This window comes from Saccopteryx bilineata, chromosome 3 (genome assembly GCF_036850765.1).
Source record: "Saccopteryx bilineata isolate mSacBil1 chromosome 3, mSacBil1_pri_phased_curated, whole genome shotgun sequence".
Taxonomy (NCBI): Eukaryota; Metazoa; Chordata; class Mammalia; order Chiroptera; family Emballonuridae; genus Saccopteryx; species Saccopteryx bilineata.
In genome coordinates, this window is record NC_089492.1 from 265,236,338 (window position 1) to 265,253,436 (window position 17,099).

The following is a 17,099-nucleotide window of genomic DNA, read 5'->3' on the forward strand; positions in this document are numbered from 1 at the left end:
AACCCGGGACTCCTGTACGCCAGGCTGACGCTCTACCACTGAGCCAACTGGCCAGGGCCTAGACATTTTTTTAAAGCATATTCAAAGCTGTTCAATCTTTACTTATAATATGAACATATCTATCTCTTTGGGAAATAAATTATTAGGGCACTATGATTTTTAAAATAATAATTCCAAATAAATAGTTGCAAAGAATAGATGAATCTCCTGTTTAGAAAAATTTCAAATAATTTATATAGATATTCTGCATTCAAAAAAGGAGAGCAATACTCCCTTTTGTGTAGGCTGTACTTAGTAACTCCTTATTTGTAGGCTGTACTTAGTAACTTCCTTCCAAAGGGGACAGTATGGAAAGGAGGGAAAAATCAGTTGGAAAAACTGACAAACACTCCCTCAACCAGGTGATCAAGGTCAACACCACCAGTGGTGAGTCATTTGGTAGTGTGTACTGATACAGTGTGACGAGGTTAGCACCTTACCTGTGTGATCTTCCTCCCCCAACCCCACAATCCTAGTCTAATCATGAGAAAAACATCTAATATCATTCAGAGGTGATGTTATAAAATATCTCACCAGTCCTCAAAACTGTCAAGGGCACCAAAAACAAGGGAAGTCAGAGAAACTGTCACAGCTAACAGCAGCCTGAGGAGACCCGACAACTAAATGTAATATGGGAACCTGGAGCAGAAGTAGGACATTAGGGGAAAACTAATGAAATCTGAACAAAATATGGACTTCAGTTAATTTTCTTAAAATAATAATTTTTTTTCAAGTTCCTCTATTGTGTGGATTTTTAAATCATGACAGTGAGGCCCTGGCCGGTTGGCTCAGTGGTAGAGCGTTGGCCTGGCGTGCAGGAGTCCCGGGTTCGATTTCCGGCCAGGGCACACAGGAGAAGCACCCATCTGCTTCTCCACCCCTCCCCCTCTCCTTCCTCTCTGTCTCTCTCTTCCCCTCCTGCAGCCGAGGCTCCATTGGAGCAAAGTTGGTCTGGGCGCTGAGGATGGCTCCGTGGCCTCTGCCTCAGGCGCTAGAATAGCTCTGGTTGCAACAGAGCAATGCCCCGGATGGGCAGAGCATCACCCCCTGGTGGGCATGCCAGGTGGATCCCGGTCAGGCGCACACGGGAGTCTGTCTGACTGCCTCCCTGTTTCCAACTTAAGAAAAAATACAGAAAAAGAAAGGGGGAAAAAAAGAAAAAAGAAAATCATGACAGTGGGCCCAACCCGTGGTGGCACAGTGGATAAAATTTCAACCTGGAATGCTGAGGTCGCTGGTTCGAAACCCCAGGCTTGCTTGGTCAAGGCACATATGGGAGTTGATGCTTCCTGCTCCTCCCCCTTCTTTCTCTCTCTTTCTTTCCTCTTCTCTCTCTAAAAATTAATAAATAAAATCTAAAAGAGAAAAAAATATAAAATAAAATCATGACAGTGGATGCCATGCATGCAAAATCAATCCTCATTTATTGCTGGTACCTGGAAACCTCAGAGAGACAGACTGCCTGTAATTGTGTCCTCTTACCTGCTGCCACTTACCTTTGGAAAGTTACTTTATTGCCGAGTCTCCATTTTCTCATCTGTAAAATGGGGATAACAAGAGCTACTTCATCAGCCCTGAGAGGATTAAGTGAGAAACATACACAATAACACATAGGCCTGGCACATAGTAAATGTTCAATAAAATGTTAATTACCTGTTTGGCTCTCTGTGCTGTGCTCCCTCTGCCTTTAAGAAGGTTTAGATTTCCATAGAGAAAGGACATAGAACTTATAGTCAAAAGACCTGGATTCAGGTCTTAACTTTACCAGTTACTGGCTGTGAGACTCCATTTACTGCACAGCTCTAAACTTTCATTTCTTCATCTTATTCTTGTTTTTATCCTTATTCCTAGCATGGTGTCCTATATACAAAAGCAACTTAATGTTTGTTAATGATGGCAGAGAGTCTCAAATGTATATCTTTAACATCATACACGCTTGTGCGCGCGCACACACACACTAGGCGGTTCCTGTTATATGCCACTTTCTAAGTGAAATGTTTAGCTGCATGTTGGAGAAATGGGATCATGTAGAAAGTTCTAGCAAATGCCCTGTGATCTGCTCATCCTGAGTTCAGATCTCACCCTGCCACTTTCACTATGTGAAATTAGGTATTTTGTTTTTATTTATTTATTTATTTTGTATTTTTCTGAAGTTGGAGGCAGTCAGACAGACTCCCACATGCGCCCAACCGGGATCCACCCGGCATGCCCACCAGGGGGCAATGCTCTGCCCATCTGGGGCGTTGCTCTATTGCAACCAGAGCCATTCTAGCGCCTGAGGCAGAGGCCATAGAGCCATCCTCAGTACCCGGGCCAACTTTGCTCCAATGGAGCCTCAGCTGCGGGAGGGGAAGAGAGAGACAGAGAGGAAGGAGAGGGGGAGGGATGGAGAAGCAGATGGGCGCTTCTCCTGTGTGCCCTGGCCGGGAATCAAACCCTGGACTCCTGCACACCAGGCCGATGCTCTACCACTGAGCCAACCAGCCAGGGCCGGTATTTTGTTTTTTTGTTTTTTGTTTGGTTTTTTTTTCCGGTATTTTGTTTTTAAACTTGGGATAATATCTAGCTTGTAGAGTTCTTGTGAATGTTAAATGGGATCAATGAGGCAATGTATTCAATGTGCTTGGCACAGCGCTCCGATGGTAGTAGTTAATATTTTCAGTCCTGCCTCAGATGAGTCTGTAACCTCTCTCTCAAACTGGATCTTCTGTCCTCTCTCCACCAGACTTCCCTGCTTCCACTAGTAGCATCATCCTTCTCCCAGGCTTTAAGTTGGGAATGCTGTAGTCATTTTGGACAGCCCTCATCTTTATACCCCAAATGTATGTAGTCGGTAGCCACCATGTACTGACAGCTTTTCCATGTTCTTTCCTCTGCCTTTTCCATTCCCACCATTTCATTCCAGGCCTTGAGTTTGGGTTGTTCCAACAAAATTTCTTTCATTTGTTCAGCTGTTATTATTGCAAACCTATCAAGGGCCAGACCTTAGCTAATCTCCCCAAATCCAGTCTCCCCCTGCTCTCACATCTCATCATTGCCAGACTGGCCACTCTTGTTTAGTCTCCACTTTTATCATGTCAGCTCAGAAAATTTCAGTGTCCCCCTAACTGCTACCACATGTAGTCAGAATTATTTTGCCTGTCTTTTTAAAACTTTTACTATTCTAACTTTGCCATACTTTTTAACTAGATTTCCCACCATCTAGTAAATGGTGGGAACTGTCCTGTCCAGGCTTCTCATTCTCCCAGGAGAATAGTAACTCATAGCTGCCTCCAGGCCCTCATGCATGCTGCTCCCCTCTACTGCAATGTCTTTCCTACCCCTCAGCCAGTTTGAAACCTTCTTCTTTCTTAGAGCCTATCATGACCATTTTGGTCCTCACCTGTTTCTCACCTCTGGTTGTTTATGGATGGTCATACCATACATGGCGCTTGTTGGTATCAAGTATGTATTTTCATCATTTAAAATTGTTCTTACACAGCCCTGGCCAGGTAGCTCAGTTGTTGAGAGCATCCTCCTGATATGCCAAGATTGCCGGTTCAATTCCCGGTCAGGGCGCATACAAGAATCAACCAGTAAATGCATTAATTAGTGGAGCAACAAATCAAAGTTCCTCTCTTTCTCTCTCACTCTCCCTTCTTCTTTCTCTCTCTAAAAAAAAAATTAATAAAGCATGACCAGGTGGTGGCACAGTGGATAGAGTGTCAGACTGGGACACAGAGGACCCAGGTTTGAAACCCCAAGTTTGCCACCTTGAGCACGGGGTTGCTAGCTTGAGTATGGGAACATAGACATGACCCCATGGTCACTGGCTTGAAGCCCAAGGTCGCTGGCTTGAGCAAGACGTCACTTGCTCTGCTGCAGCCCCCCAGTCAAGGCACATATGAGAAAGCAATCAATGAACAACAACTAAGGAGCTGCAACAAAGAGCCACACGAAGAATTGATGCTTCTCATCTCTCCCTTCCTGTCTGTCTGTCTCTATCTGTCGCTCTCTGTCTCTGTCACAAAAAAAAAAAAAAGTCAATAAAAAAAAACCTGTTAATTGTTCTTACACAGTCATAAGAATTTATACTCGCCACTCTCACACTGCCGTCTCCCGTCCTCCTTTCAGCAGCTCTGCAAGAATGGGACGTTTGGGACTTTTTTTTTTTTTTTGGTCTTAAAAAAAAACCTTTGTTCTTTAATGTCTTTTCCACAGCTAGTTTTGTAATAATTTCTTTTTGCAATTTTTAAAGTAAGATATAATTCACTTAACATAAAATTCCCCATTTTACAGTGTACAGTTCAATGATTTTTAGTATACCTATAATGTTTTATGACCATCACCGCTATTTCATTAGAGAACATTTCCATCAGTCAATGGTGATGTTCTCTGTTTCATTTCTGATCTTAGTAATTTTAGTTTTTCCTCATTTTCTTGGTCAGCCCAAGTACATAATTATCACTTGTCTAGCTAAAGGTTTGTTGCTCTTTTCAAAGAACCAGAATTTGGCCCTGGCCGGTTGGCTCAGCAGTAGAGTGTCGGCCTAGCGTGCGGAGGACCCGGGTTCGATTCCCGGCCAGGGCACACAGAAGCACCCATTTGCTTCTCCACCCCTCTGCCGCGCCTTCCTCTCTGTCTCTCTCTTCCCCTCCCGCAGCCAAGGCTCCATTGGAGCAAAGATGGCCCGGGCGCTGGGGATGGCTCTGTGGCCTCTGCCTCAGGCGCTAGAGTGGCTCTGGTCGCAACATGGCGATGCCCAGGATGGGCAGAGCATCGCCCCCTGGTGGGCAGAGTGTCGCTCCTGGTGGGCGTGCCGGGTGGAACCCGGTCGGACGCATGCGGGAGTCTGTCTGACTGTCTCTCCCTGTTTCCAGCTTCAGAAAAATGCAAAAAAAAAAAAGAACCAGAATTTGGTTTCATTTGTTTTTATTGATTTTTCAACTGTCCATTTCATTGATTTCTACTCCAAGCTTTATTTTCCTTCCTTTTCCTGGGTTTGTATTTAGTTTGACCTTCGTTTTCTAGTTTCTTAAGGTGAAAGGTTATAGACTGGAGAACTGGAGGACCCTGCTGCTGTGAATTTCCCTCTGAGCCCTGCTTTAGCAACATTCGAGACTAATTTTTGGGTGTGAAAACTCAGGCTTGGAGAGGTGGGGAGGCTTGGCCAGGGCCGTTCCGCTAGTCGGTAGCAATGGAGGACCTGATGTTGGGTTTTTGCTCTCCAACTTCAGCACCTGGTCCAGGGCCCCACGGCTGCCAGCGTTTTTCAACATGTTCCATCAGCAGTAAGCTGACAAGAAATCCTGGTTTTCCCAGGAATGTCCGGGTCTAACCCTGTTGTCCTGGCCTAATTATTCATATTATCCTGCTGTTAAGAGGGGTAGCTGATATGGTCACCCGAGCTGTGTGACAAATACCAGTACTGGTTTTCAGTAAATGCTTGCCTGCTTCCTTCCTTGTTTGGAGGTTCTGACATCTGCTTTTATGATCCCATTTATTTTGTTCATGGATGGGTTGGCAGCTCTATGACCTGATGACTATGGCTTTGAAATATCAAGTATTGCTGTGTCCCCGTCCCAAGGATGTGCTGCTGGTCACCTTCAATCATTTAGATGCCATCAAGGGATTCATTCAAGACAACCCAGACCTCCTGCATCTAGTGGACGAGACTTTCCGGCAGCTGATTAAAGTAAGATACCAGCCTGACCTGTGGTGGCGCAGTGGATAAAACGTTGACCTAGAAATGCTGAAGTCGCCGGTTCAAAACCCTGGGCTTGCCTGGTCAAGGCACATATGGGAGTTGATGCTTCCAGCTCCTCCCCCCCTTCTCTCTCTCTGTCTCTCTCTCTCTCTCTCTCTCTCTCTGTCTCTCCCTTTCCTCTCTAAAATGAATAAATAAAAAATAATAATAATATAAAGTAAGATACCATCAGTTAATGACCTCTCTGCCCAGTACTTGCTCTCATTCATTCCTCTGTTAAGAATGAGAAGATTCTATGACAGAGAAACCCTAAAAATCTCCAAGTATCCATTTTAGGAATATAAGAGGCAATTATCATCTCATGAGCTCTTACTATTACTATAGCCTTCAAAATTGGGAAAGCAACGATACAGAGCCTAGCCATTTTCTCCTACCTTTCTGGAAAAGGGTTGGTGGTGGATGTTCTGCCAAGTCTTGGAGAACAGCTTTGCCGGGTCTGTGGAGATGGGAGAGGTGGTGTTTCCCTGCTCAGATGTCCCAGTGGGGTTTGAGAGGAGCAGTGCGGGCTCTCCTGCTGCCCTCCTTCCCCAGCAGCTGAGTGTCTCCTTGCTATGGCTCCCATCCCGAGCACCCACCTACCCTACCCATCTGCACTTTCCTCTCACTTCTGAAAGGGAACCATTTCCTGTTGCTTTGCCCCTGCAGATATACAGCAGTGTCTCTGCGGGGGAGTTCCAGCTGATCCGGCAGACGCTCCTCACCTTCTTCCAGGACCTGCACACCCGGGTGAGTGCGTGGGCAGCCCAGGGGCACCCTGCCACTACTGTCCTAGGGACACAGGGTGCCAAGCAGTCAGGCAGGCAAGGGCTGAGATTGCCCAGGCAGTGATGTCCTCAGTGTTTGGTTCCATAGTGATAAACTTTGTGATAACAAAGCTCAACAGTTTTTAAATGACCCAAGGAAGACAATGGCACTGCCACTCCTTCCCAGTTATCCTGTGTCCCTTCCCTTCTCCAGAGGCAGTGTGCTCCAGAGGCACCATCCTGATCTCAGCGGCAAAGCCTTTTCCCAGACCTTTAGTACTGTTGACCTCCCCAGTGTCTGATGCTGTCAGGTGGCTGCCCTGCCACTCCATGAAGCGCTCGCCTTTCCCAGACTGTCATGGCCCCATACATCCTGGTCGTCCCTAACCTCGTCCACCTCTGTACCTGCTCTTTAGGAATTGCTCTCCTCCTCACTTTCCGGCTCTTTCACCTGGTACTCCTGAGTCTCAGCTCTACCCTGCCCTTGCCTCAGCCCTGCGGTCTAGACCAGCTTCTCCACCTGAAACTCTCCACAAGGGGCCGCCAGTGCCTACAATTTGATGTCTGTGCCTAAACCGATCTCCACAGTTCAGGTCCTGCCTCAACTTCCTCATTTTTTTTGAAGGCACCATCGTTCCTTCACACACTTGGCTCAGAGCCAGAGCGTCGCTTCCGAGTCCCCTTCTCTGCTCATCATCTAACTGTGCTAAGGCCCCTAGAGTCTGCCTTTCCAGTGTCCACATCCTCTTTCCGTTCTGGCCACCATGAGCCTAACTCAGGCCCTCAGACCTCTTATTAGCTGTTGCCTCCCAATTGACCCTGCCTCCTCCTGTCGTGTCTGCTCCAGACAATTCTACACCTTAACTTTTAAAAACATATTTCTGAGCTTCTGAAGTTAGGGCCTGTCTCTCTTGGACAGAACTTTGTTCCTTCCCATAATTTAACACACATACGGGAAAGATGGATGATAATGGCAAAGTGAGCCCAAGCTCTGGACCCCAACAGTCATGTTTTTCGGTCAGCACAGCTCCATGACCTTGGGCAATAAATGTATAGGATAGAGCAATGCTTTTCAACCGCTGGTCCACAGACAGGCCCACTGGAAATTTCGTGTCCATCCAAATGTTATATGAAGATTATAGATGCAATGATCTCAAGTGGAATTCGCCTGTGGTCAGGGTGAGCTCTGCCTTAGTGGTCCCCGAAATAATTCTCTTATTTTCATCAGTCCCCAAGTGTAAAAAGGTTGAAAACCACTGGTATAGAGTGCTTCTGGAAGGATAGACAAGAAACTGATCACGCCTGACCAGGTGGTGGGGCAGTGGATGGAGCATTGGACTGGGATGCGGAGGACCCAGGTTCGAGATCCCAAGATCACCAGCTTGAGTGCAGGCTCATCTGGTTTGAGCAAAGCTCACCAGCTTGGACCCAAGGTCGCTGGCTCGAGCAAGGGGATACTCGGTCTGCTGAAGGCCCATGGTCAAGGCACATATGAGAAAGCAATCAATGAACAACTAAGGTGTTGCAATGAAAAATTGATGATCGATGCTTCTCATCTCTCTCCATTCCTGTCTGTCTATCCCTATCTATCCCTCTCTCTGACTCTCGCTCTGTCTCTGTAAAAAAGAAAAGGAAGAAAGGGAAGGAGGGAGGGAGGGAAGGAGGGAGGGAGGGAAAGGAAGGAAGGGAGGGAGGGAAAGGAAGGAAGGAAGGGAGGGAGGGAAAGGAAGGAAGGAAGGGAGGGAGGGAGGGAAAGGGAGGGAGGGAGGGAGGGAAAGGAAAGGAAAGAAAAGGAAAGAAAAGGAAAGAAAGAAAGGGAGAAAGGAAAGAAGGGGAGGGAAGAAAGAGGGAGGGAGGGAGGGAAGAACTGATCACAGTGGTTGCCCCCTGGGAGTGAAACTACCCGGAGGACAGGGGTATAAGAGACACTTGGGTTCCATTGGATACCCTTCTGTTAGATCAGAGCTGTGGTTTCTTCATTTAGTTAGTTGATTTTGCTATCAAATCTAAAACCTATCAAGACTGTGTTGAAAACAGAGAAAATCTGTATAGGCAATAACAAATTGCAGCCAAGCAGAAATACCATTAAAGACCAGACTTGAAAAACCAGCCAAATGTTACAGATCAATGGCTGAATACTGCCAGGATATGGGAATCCTGTTTCTCCTGATGAACGTTCTGATGTTTCATCGCTTGCCCATTTAGCAATTAATGCTTAATGTATTTTATGGTTTAATATATTTCGATGACTTTGTTATAGACTTATTATTAGGAATATCTTTTCATTATAATTAATTTTGTTTTATCAGACTTGAGAAATCAATAATGGCTGCTTATGTCACTACAATTCATACCATAATGTCCAAATGTGTACAGTCTTGATAGCATGATATTGAGTTTTCAATATTTTAAAGCAATGCAAACTTTAATCTTATTTGTACTTTCATATTTTTTATTTTAGTCAATGGCTATTAGAGATCTTACTTTACATTGAGGTTATTATTGCTCCAGGCATACAAAATATAATTATTTATGAGGATTAAAAGTAAAATTGATCTCAGAGTTGGAATCTTATCTTCCCTGGTTCGTGGAGGGAAAATAATAATCAAGGGCTAGACATATTCTGTTTCTTCTTTTCTTTTGAATTTCATTTTTTAAATGTTACACATGCATGTGTCCAATTAGACTGTAATTCTAAGAGTATTAGATATAATTTATTGAGCACTTAATATGGTAAGTGCTTCTGTGATAAATGCTTCTTGTTCATTATCCAATTTAGTTGTCACATTAGCCTACTGAATAGGGACTATTCTACCACCAGTTTACCAAAAAAGAAAATCAATGCACAGAAAGGTTATGTAACTTACCAAAAACCCAGAGCCGAGGAGTGGCCCAGCTGAGAGGTACCCCACACAGCCTACCACCAGAATGCTAAACTGGCAGCTTACAAATTCTCATCGCCTTATATTTTCACTAATATCCTCAATGATATTACAAATATAATCTTGTAGAATCTTAGAGTTTGAAGGAACTTTCTAGTTAATCTCTTTTGACAAATGAGGAAGCTAAGATCGAATAAAACTGATTAACTGCTACAATATTTATGGGACTTAATATGACCAAGACCTCAATATCGAGTGCACAAACGCAGCAGTAGAAACCAGCATAGGTATTGTTCTCAGTCACATAAAAGAACCTCAAACAATTGCCAGCTGGATTTGCCTACTCCAGCCCCTTCTCACCATCCCAGCACAGGGCTAAGACTGCGTGCTCCACAGTGGGAAACGCAAGGGTCGGTTTGAACCCTCAGCTCTGCCCCTCTGAGCTGGCTGGCCTTGAGGACATGTCTTAACCTCTGAGCTGCCAGTTCCTCATCTGTGAAATGGAGATAATGATTTCTTACAGATGAAGCCTAGAAGCTATATGGAAAGTTAGCAGGGAACCAAGGAATGGGTGTAGAATTTGGAGTCCTTGGTTTTGGATCCTGGCCTCATCTCTTTTCTCTTTGGGCAAGTCACTTGACTCTGTGACCCTCAGCTTTCTCATCTTTAAAATGGGGGTAATACACCTCACCTAGAATATTTGCTGTGAGAGACTCAAAAGAAGTTCTATTTGTAAAAACACTATAACTCTGCAAGTGAGTTTTTCTCTTACTGTTACAAACTCACTAGGTAGCTTTCCCAATTCATTGCACCCTTCCCATCCTCACAGTGCTTGTGTCTATGAAAATATACCAAGAAAAAATGACGATAAGTGTATTTTTTTTCCAGGTGTCCATATTTCTAAAGGACAAAGTTCAAAATTCTAATGGTCGCTTTGTGTTGCCAGTGTCTGGGCCTGTTCCCTGGGGGACTGAAGTTCCCGGACTCATCAGGTGAATTCTCAGCAGTAATTGTCAGACCTTCGTTTGGGGTTCTGGGAAACCAGTATGCAGGCCACAACTCAGAACGCAGCACGGTGGGCCCTTCCTTTCTTCAGTAAGGCACAGCAGTTAGGCAGTCAGGCGCTAGTCACGGCTCTGCCCTTAGCAGACACTCGATGCAAGCCACCCAGTTCTCCAGGATTCATTTCCTCCTCTATTAAATGGGCTCATTTGTTTTCTCCAACCTGAGGATGAATAGATAATAATGCTCTCAAGTGCTTACATAGCACCTGGCATAGAAGATGTACTCAGTAAATATTATTGTATCATTATTATTACCATACCGGCATCTTTCTCTTGAAAGAGTACATGAATTCCTTTTTGTCCCATGGTACAAAGAATAAAGACGCCTCCAGAACTACTCAAGCTGGAAGAACATTCTATCATGTCATTCTTTGTGTTGTAGAATGTTCAACCAGAAAGGCGAAGAGATGAAGAGGGTAGACTTCCAGCATGGTGGGACGTATGTTACCGCACCAAAGGAAGGTTCTTTTGAACTGCATGGAGACCGAGTGCTGAAACTGGGAACTAACATGTAAGCATGTTCTCCCTTCGTGAATGAATTCAAGTCCAACGGAGGTCAAGTCATTCATTTATTTTTTTATATTTTTTTTAAAGTTGATTTTAGAGAAAGAAAAAGGTGGGGAACAGGAAGCATTAACTCATAGTAGTTGCTTCTCTATGTGCCTTAATCAGGCAAGCCTGAGGTTTCAAAACTGGCAACCTCAGCATTCCAGGTCAACCCTCTTTTTTTAAAGTTAGTGGAGGGGAGATAATGAGACAGACTCCCACAAGAGCCCCTACTGGGATCCACCCAGCAACCCCCTGTCTGGGGCCAGTGCTCAAATCAACCGAGCTACCCTCAGTACCTGATGCTGTCACTTGGAGCCATCCTCAATGCCTGGAGCCAACACTCAAACCAGTTGAGCGAGCCACTGGCTGCAGAGGGGAAGAGAGAGAGAAGGGGGAGAGGGCGGGGAAAAGAAGCAGATGATCATTTCTCATGTGTGCCCTGACTGGGGACATCCGCACGCCAGACTCTATCCAATGAGCCAACAGGCCAGGACCACCAGGTCCACCCTTTATTCACTGAGCCTCCACAGGTCAAGTGGAAGGTCGCTTCATTTAAAAAACCAGGCCTGACTTGTGGTGGCGCAGTGGATAAAGCGTCGACCTGGAAATGCTGAGGTCGCTGGTTCAAAACCCTGGGCTTGCTTGGTCAAGGCACATATGGGAGTTGATGCTTCCTGCTCCTCCCCCTCCTCTCTCTCCCCCCTTCTCTAAAATGAATAAATAAAATCTTTAAAAATAATAAAATAAAATAAAAAACCAGCTTTGCTCTGGTTGGAGAGCTTAGTTTGCTGGAGCATCATCCCGATATGCTAAGGTTGTGGGTTCGATCCCCAGTCAGGTCACATATAAGAATCAACCAATGAATGCATAAATAAGTGGAACAGCAAATGATGTTTCTCTTTCTCTCTCTCTCCCCCTTCCCCTCTCTCTCTGAATCAATCAATCAGTTTTATTTTAAAAATTAAAACCATCTTGACTTCTGCTGTGAAAATCCTGCTGACAATTGGAGTGATTTTCCCTTAGATACAATGCATGCAGCACCCTGCCATTTTCAAAGAACACCTAAGATTTCCAAACACAAGGTAACTCAACAGGTTTAAAAGATAAAAAAATTTAAGTGGCCACAGAAATTCAGAAAGGCATGGTGCTTCTACACAGCTTCCCAGGTACTTTTCTGGGGAATAAGTGAAGTTTGAGCAGTTGACAAGCACTTAGTTGTAGTCTGTACTCCCAGCACCTTTCCCAATGCTTTTAAACATCTCTAAATAAGAGCTGTGAGCTCTGCTTAGGGGTCAGAAGGAAGTCTGTGTAAAGAGCGGGACAATGGTTTCACAGTTTTTGCTTGAAAAACAGGTACAGTGTGAACCAACCTGTGGAAACTCATACATCTGGCGCATCAAAGAACTTTGCTTCAGAGAAGCAGGTGAGCTTCCACCTCCCTTACTTATCTTCTGAGCTTATCTCTAGATACAAAACTCTGGATGGGGAAAAGGGCGGGAGCTCTAGATTTCAAAGCTAGCCAACATTTCCCTCATTGTTTGCAATCTTCTCGATTCAGTCTTATAAGTATCCAGGTTTTTAATTGTAGTTTCCCATGGAGACCTTCAGTGATTTGATTCATTAAGTAATTGTAGGCTTGGCTCAAATCACCATAATTAAGTGGGAACCGCACACCAGGACATGTGAAATTAGCATTATGCCAATGCCATTAGGTCCGTGGTTGCTGCCTCCAGCACCTGTGTGTAACCTGGTCATTACAACATCCCTTTTCAGTACTTCCCTATATAATGATAGCTAAGTTCAAAATGGGGTTTGAGGTTCTCTGAATTCCATCTTTACCAATTTTCACTGAACTAGCTACCGGGTCACTATAGGACAAATCGTGGAGTATTCAGTTACTCAGCAAACATTCGTTGAACTACATAATTCTATGGACTGAGTACCCAGGGACACAAAGCTGTCTTTAACCTGGTCTCATCCTGAATGGGCTTATAGTAGTCTGGGAAAGACAGTGATAGAAGCCAATAACTTTAACATGGTGGAAGCAGAACTCACTGGGTATTCTGCACAAAGACACATGTCTGTCCCGTGAGACAGGGACAGAGGGCCGATCAGGAAGGCTTTCTGGAGGAGCTGACATTGACATGGAGTTCTAGAGTGGGTAAGATACTAAACAGCCGAGAAGGAGAAATGGGCGTGCAGATCGAGACAACAGTTTGAGCAGAGACACCAAGGAGCAGGGGGAAGCAGGGAGCCAGCATCTTGCCCACATGACTAGATCACTGCCTAATGGAGGCAGTAGGCCAGAGATTCAACTATACAGGGACTCTGGGACCTGATTAGGAAGAGGCTTAAACAATTTGGACTTTGTCCCTTAGGCAGGAGGCAGAAGGATTTATTTCGAGCAAGAAGTGAGATGAGAACTGTATTTTAGAATTCTAGCGGCAGAGTGATGGAAGAGGCAGAGCAGGGGAAGGCTGGTAAGAGAGCCCTGTTAGAAGGGGCAGGGTTGAAGTGGGCAAGGCAGAGAGGAGGGAATGGATTCAGGGTGTGTTCACCATGGTCACCACCTGAGGGCAGTGTGGTAGCGCCTATGGAAGGAGTGGGCTGGGCCCTGAAGCCTTCAGTTTGAGGGAACCAAACTGACTGAGGAGGAAGCAGTGTTCACCTCCTTCAAGAAGGAAGGTAGTTTGAGGACAGTGGGGATCCCTGGGGCCTTCCACTCATCTTCAAAGTGTGAAAATCTCTGGTTTGCTGCCTCTGCTTCTGAAGCATATTGTTTCTCTTTTAGATAAGCCTGTTTTCTGTGCTTTATTTGGACCCAGTTCTTCCCAGAAATAATTTAAACAGTTATTGTTTTGCTTTATTTTATAATACCACACTGGGTCTCTGGGTCTCAGCAGGAAATACGATCGCCTTCATGGAGCTAAAAATCATGAAATTTTTTCTGCAGCAAAGCACTGCTCCAAACCCTCTTGCTAAAGAAGAGCTGAATTTCTTGGCCAAGCTGATGGGAGGAATGGAGATTAAGAAATCCAGTGGTCCTGAGCCAGGATTCCGGCTGAATCTCTTTACCACCGATGAAGAAGAAGAGTATGTTTTAAGTCTGTTTCTTTAAAAAAACGTATATAAAAACCCTAAGTGTGCTAAATCAAAAAAGTGACCATTATAAACCAGTGACATATAAACATGGATGTAAAGATCGCAAATGACACACCAGCGACCAGTAACCTAGTTGAAGAAAAATCCACCAGAATTAAATAGCCTGAACTTTCTGAATTTCATTCAAAAAATATGTAGTCCTGTTGTTTTACTTACACAGCACAGCTGACCCAGAAGTATTAGAAGTCAAGATAATCAAATTAAGAAAAGTCTGTTAAAAAACCAGGGGGGCCTGGCCTGTGGTGGCCCAGGGCATAAAGCATCAACCTGGAACTCTGAGGTCGCTGGTTCAAAACCCCAGGCTTGCCTGGTCAAAGCACTTATGGGAGTTAATGCTTCCTGCTCCTCCCCTGCTTCTCTCTCTCCCCGTGTCTCTCTCTCTCTCTCTCTCTCTCTCTCACTCACTCTCTCTCCCTCCCTCCTTCCCTCCCTCCCCTTTCTAAAATGAATAAATTTTTTTAAAAAAGAAACCAGGGGGAGGTCAAAGGACAATATCTTTGCAATTAGACAGCCTTCCCTCAAACCAACAGCGGCAGTAATTCACTAGAATTTATACATTTATTATCTCATGTGTGGCAAGTACTATGTGGTAAGTGCTGGGGACACAAAGATGGAGTGTATGACCTAGAGCCTGTCCTCTGGAGCACCCCGCATAGTAGGAGAACAAACATGTACATGAGTTATATCAGTGCCATCAAAATGCACTAATGCAGGCCCTGGCCAGTTGCCTCAATGGATAGAGCGTCAGCCCGGCGTATGGACGTCCCAGGTTCGGTCCCCAGTCAGGGCACACATGAGAAGCGACCATCTGCTTTTCTTCCCCCTCCATCTCCCCCTTCTCATTCTCTTCCCTCTCATAACCAGTGGCTTGATTGGTTTGAGTGTTGGCCCCAGACAGAGATTGCCAGTCTGGGTGCATGTAGGAGTCTATCTCTCTGTCTCTCCTCCTCCCACTTTTAAAAATGCACTAATGTGGGACGGAGTGATTACTTGCACCAGCCGGTTGAAAGAGCTGGCATCTGAGCTGGGTCTTGGAGTTTGCCAATCAGAGGAAGGAGAAAACCTTCTTGACAGAGTTCAGTATGTGCAAAGGCACAGAGACATAAAAGAACATGACTTTCTGGAGTGTGGGAGGCATTGGTTGGCAATATGGGGCACAAAGCTGAAGGGAAATGGCAGAAAATGAGGCAGAGAAAAATAGGTTGCCAAATTATCAAGTGCCAGGTTGCCACTCTGGCAGAGAGAAAACTGACCTTTGACTCATTTCTCTTCCATCTCATGCAGACAAGCAGCGCTAACCAGGCCAGAAGAGTTAGCCCATGAAATTGTCAATATACAAGCTATTCAGGTGCGTGCAGGAAATTCCTCAAGTCAGATCTTTCCCTTCCTCATCTTATGATAACTTTGGACTTCAAAGGCCTTACCTTCTCCTCTCTAATCAGTATGTATATAGTCCCTGTTCTGTCAAACAGGTGAGGAACTGACATGCATCACAGTGCTGGGATGAAAATCAAATACCAACTGCATCTCTCATTTCTCTAACAGGACCAGCAAAGGAACCAAGAGCTGGCTCGGATCATGGGGGAGTTTGAGGTCACGGACCAGCCAAAGTGGAGCACTAGCAAGGTGGACGATTTGCTGGCCATGATGGATGAGTTATAGCTGTGCTGACCAGGCACGCCCCTCCCACCGCAGGAGAGGCTGCCTGATGAGGACTTCGGGGGATGCCCCAGGGAGCAAAAGGATGCTGCTAGTTTTCTACTGAGTGAAGCCATTCCCTCTTGTTCCTGTTTATGTTGGAATGAACTGCCCAAGTCTGTCTCAGGGAGCACACTCTCTGGAACGTACACACAGACACACATATTTTCAGCAAAATATATTTGAGCTTTTAAATTGGACCTTTCCCATTCTCCTTCTGGTTTTATAACAACCATTCCAAAGCATCCTGGACCATAAGTTCAAGGCTTGGAGTTGGTAAGGGACACCCATTGCCGCTTTCAATGATGGCTTTCCTGGAGGGACCTACAGCTCACAGATGCCCACGAATCATCACAAAACTTCAGAGCTTTCTGGGATGGATTCTACCCTGTGAGTTTGAAATAAATGGAAAAAGCAGTTGCCTCAAACAGTGGGGGCCCAATTTAGACAGCCTTCCACCTGGCACATAGGAGCTCTAACCTCAGGGGCAGGGGAAGCGAGGCAAAGCAGTGTGGCAGAAACACTCGGCCGGGTCCCACGCAGAGCTGGCGGGCGTCTGGAGCTCTTTGCACAGCTCTCTATCCAGGTGTGGTGTGGGCTTCTCCCACTGGGAGATGTGCACCGAGGAAGGAGCCGGCTTTTCCACATGATATATACTCCTCATCCTCAAAGCCTTTCTCGGCCACTTAGTGCTCTTGCCTTCTAAAGACACCCAGCATGGTGCGCCAGGACATCTGTCTCTGCTTCATCGTCAGAGGCCAAGCAGAGCCTTAAGTTGGACACAGGGGAGGCATGCATGTGAGTCATTTTCCCTTCCATGTACCAGACGAGCTACTTCCCTGGGCACGATGCCAAATCTAACTGGGATCTGTGTAAAATATCAGAGCGGGCTGCCTTTCTTGCTTCAGGAAGGCACGTCAGCCTGGGACTGAGTAACTGGCGGGCTCCTGGCCAACCAACATCCAGAGGTCAAGGTCCATTCAGCCCTATGGAAGGAGTATCTAGAATGCAGAGGGTAGGAGAGAAACTGAGCTGAGTTGGCCATTGCCTGAGATTGGACTGACCACAGGGAACACTCAGGCCCCTCACACCCTGGCGAGAGTGGAGGCAGACGGTTCTGGAATGTGAGGGCCAGGAAAACTGTCCTTTCACTTGCCAAGACCTAGCATTTGGTTATAGAAAGGTAAATCACCAAATAAATTTAATTTGCTTCCTG

The 17,099-nt window shown here is 45.6% G+C and overlaps 1 protein-coding gene across 4 annotated transcripts in view; it reads left to right on the forward strand.

Moving 5' to 3' along the window:
• The window catches only part of OSCP1 (organic solute carrier partner 1), a 30,598-nt gene extending 13,499 nt beyond the window's left edge, over nucleotides 1-17,099 (forward strand). For 3 of the 4 annotated variants that reach the window (XM_066269632.1, XM_066269633.1, XM_066269634.1), the window contains 8 exons: nucleotides 5,546-5,713; nucleotides 6,431-6,511; nucleotides 10,299-10,402; nucleotides 10,857-10,985; nucleotides 12,377-12,446; nucleotides 13,977-14,116; nucleotides 15,470-15,533; nucleotides 15,731-17,099. In XM_066269632.1, coding sequence (XP_066125729.1) covers nucleotides 5,546-5,713; nucleotides 6,431-6,511; nucleotides 10,299-10,402; nucleotides 10,857-10,985; nucleotides 12,377-12,446; nucleotides 13,977-14,116; nucleotides 15,470-15,533; nucleotides 15,731-15,847 — 873 coding nt within the window. In that variant the 3' untranslated portion in view covers nucleotides 15,848-17,099. The remainder of the gene's footprint in view (nucleotides 1-5,545; nucleotides 5,714-6,430; nucleotides 6,512-10,298; nucleotides 10,403-10,856; nucleotides 10,986-12,376; nucleotides 12,447-13,976; nucleotides 14,117-15,469; nucleotides 15,534-15,730) is intronic. The other variant, XM_066269635.1, reaches the window with a different exon arrangement.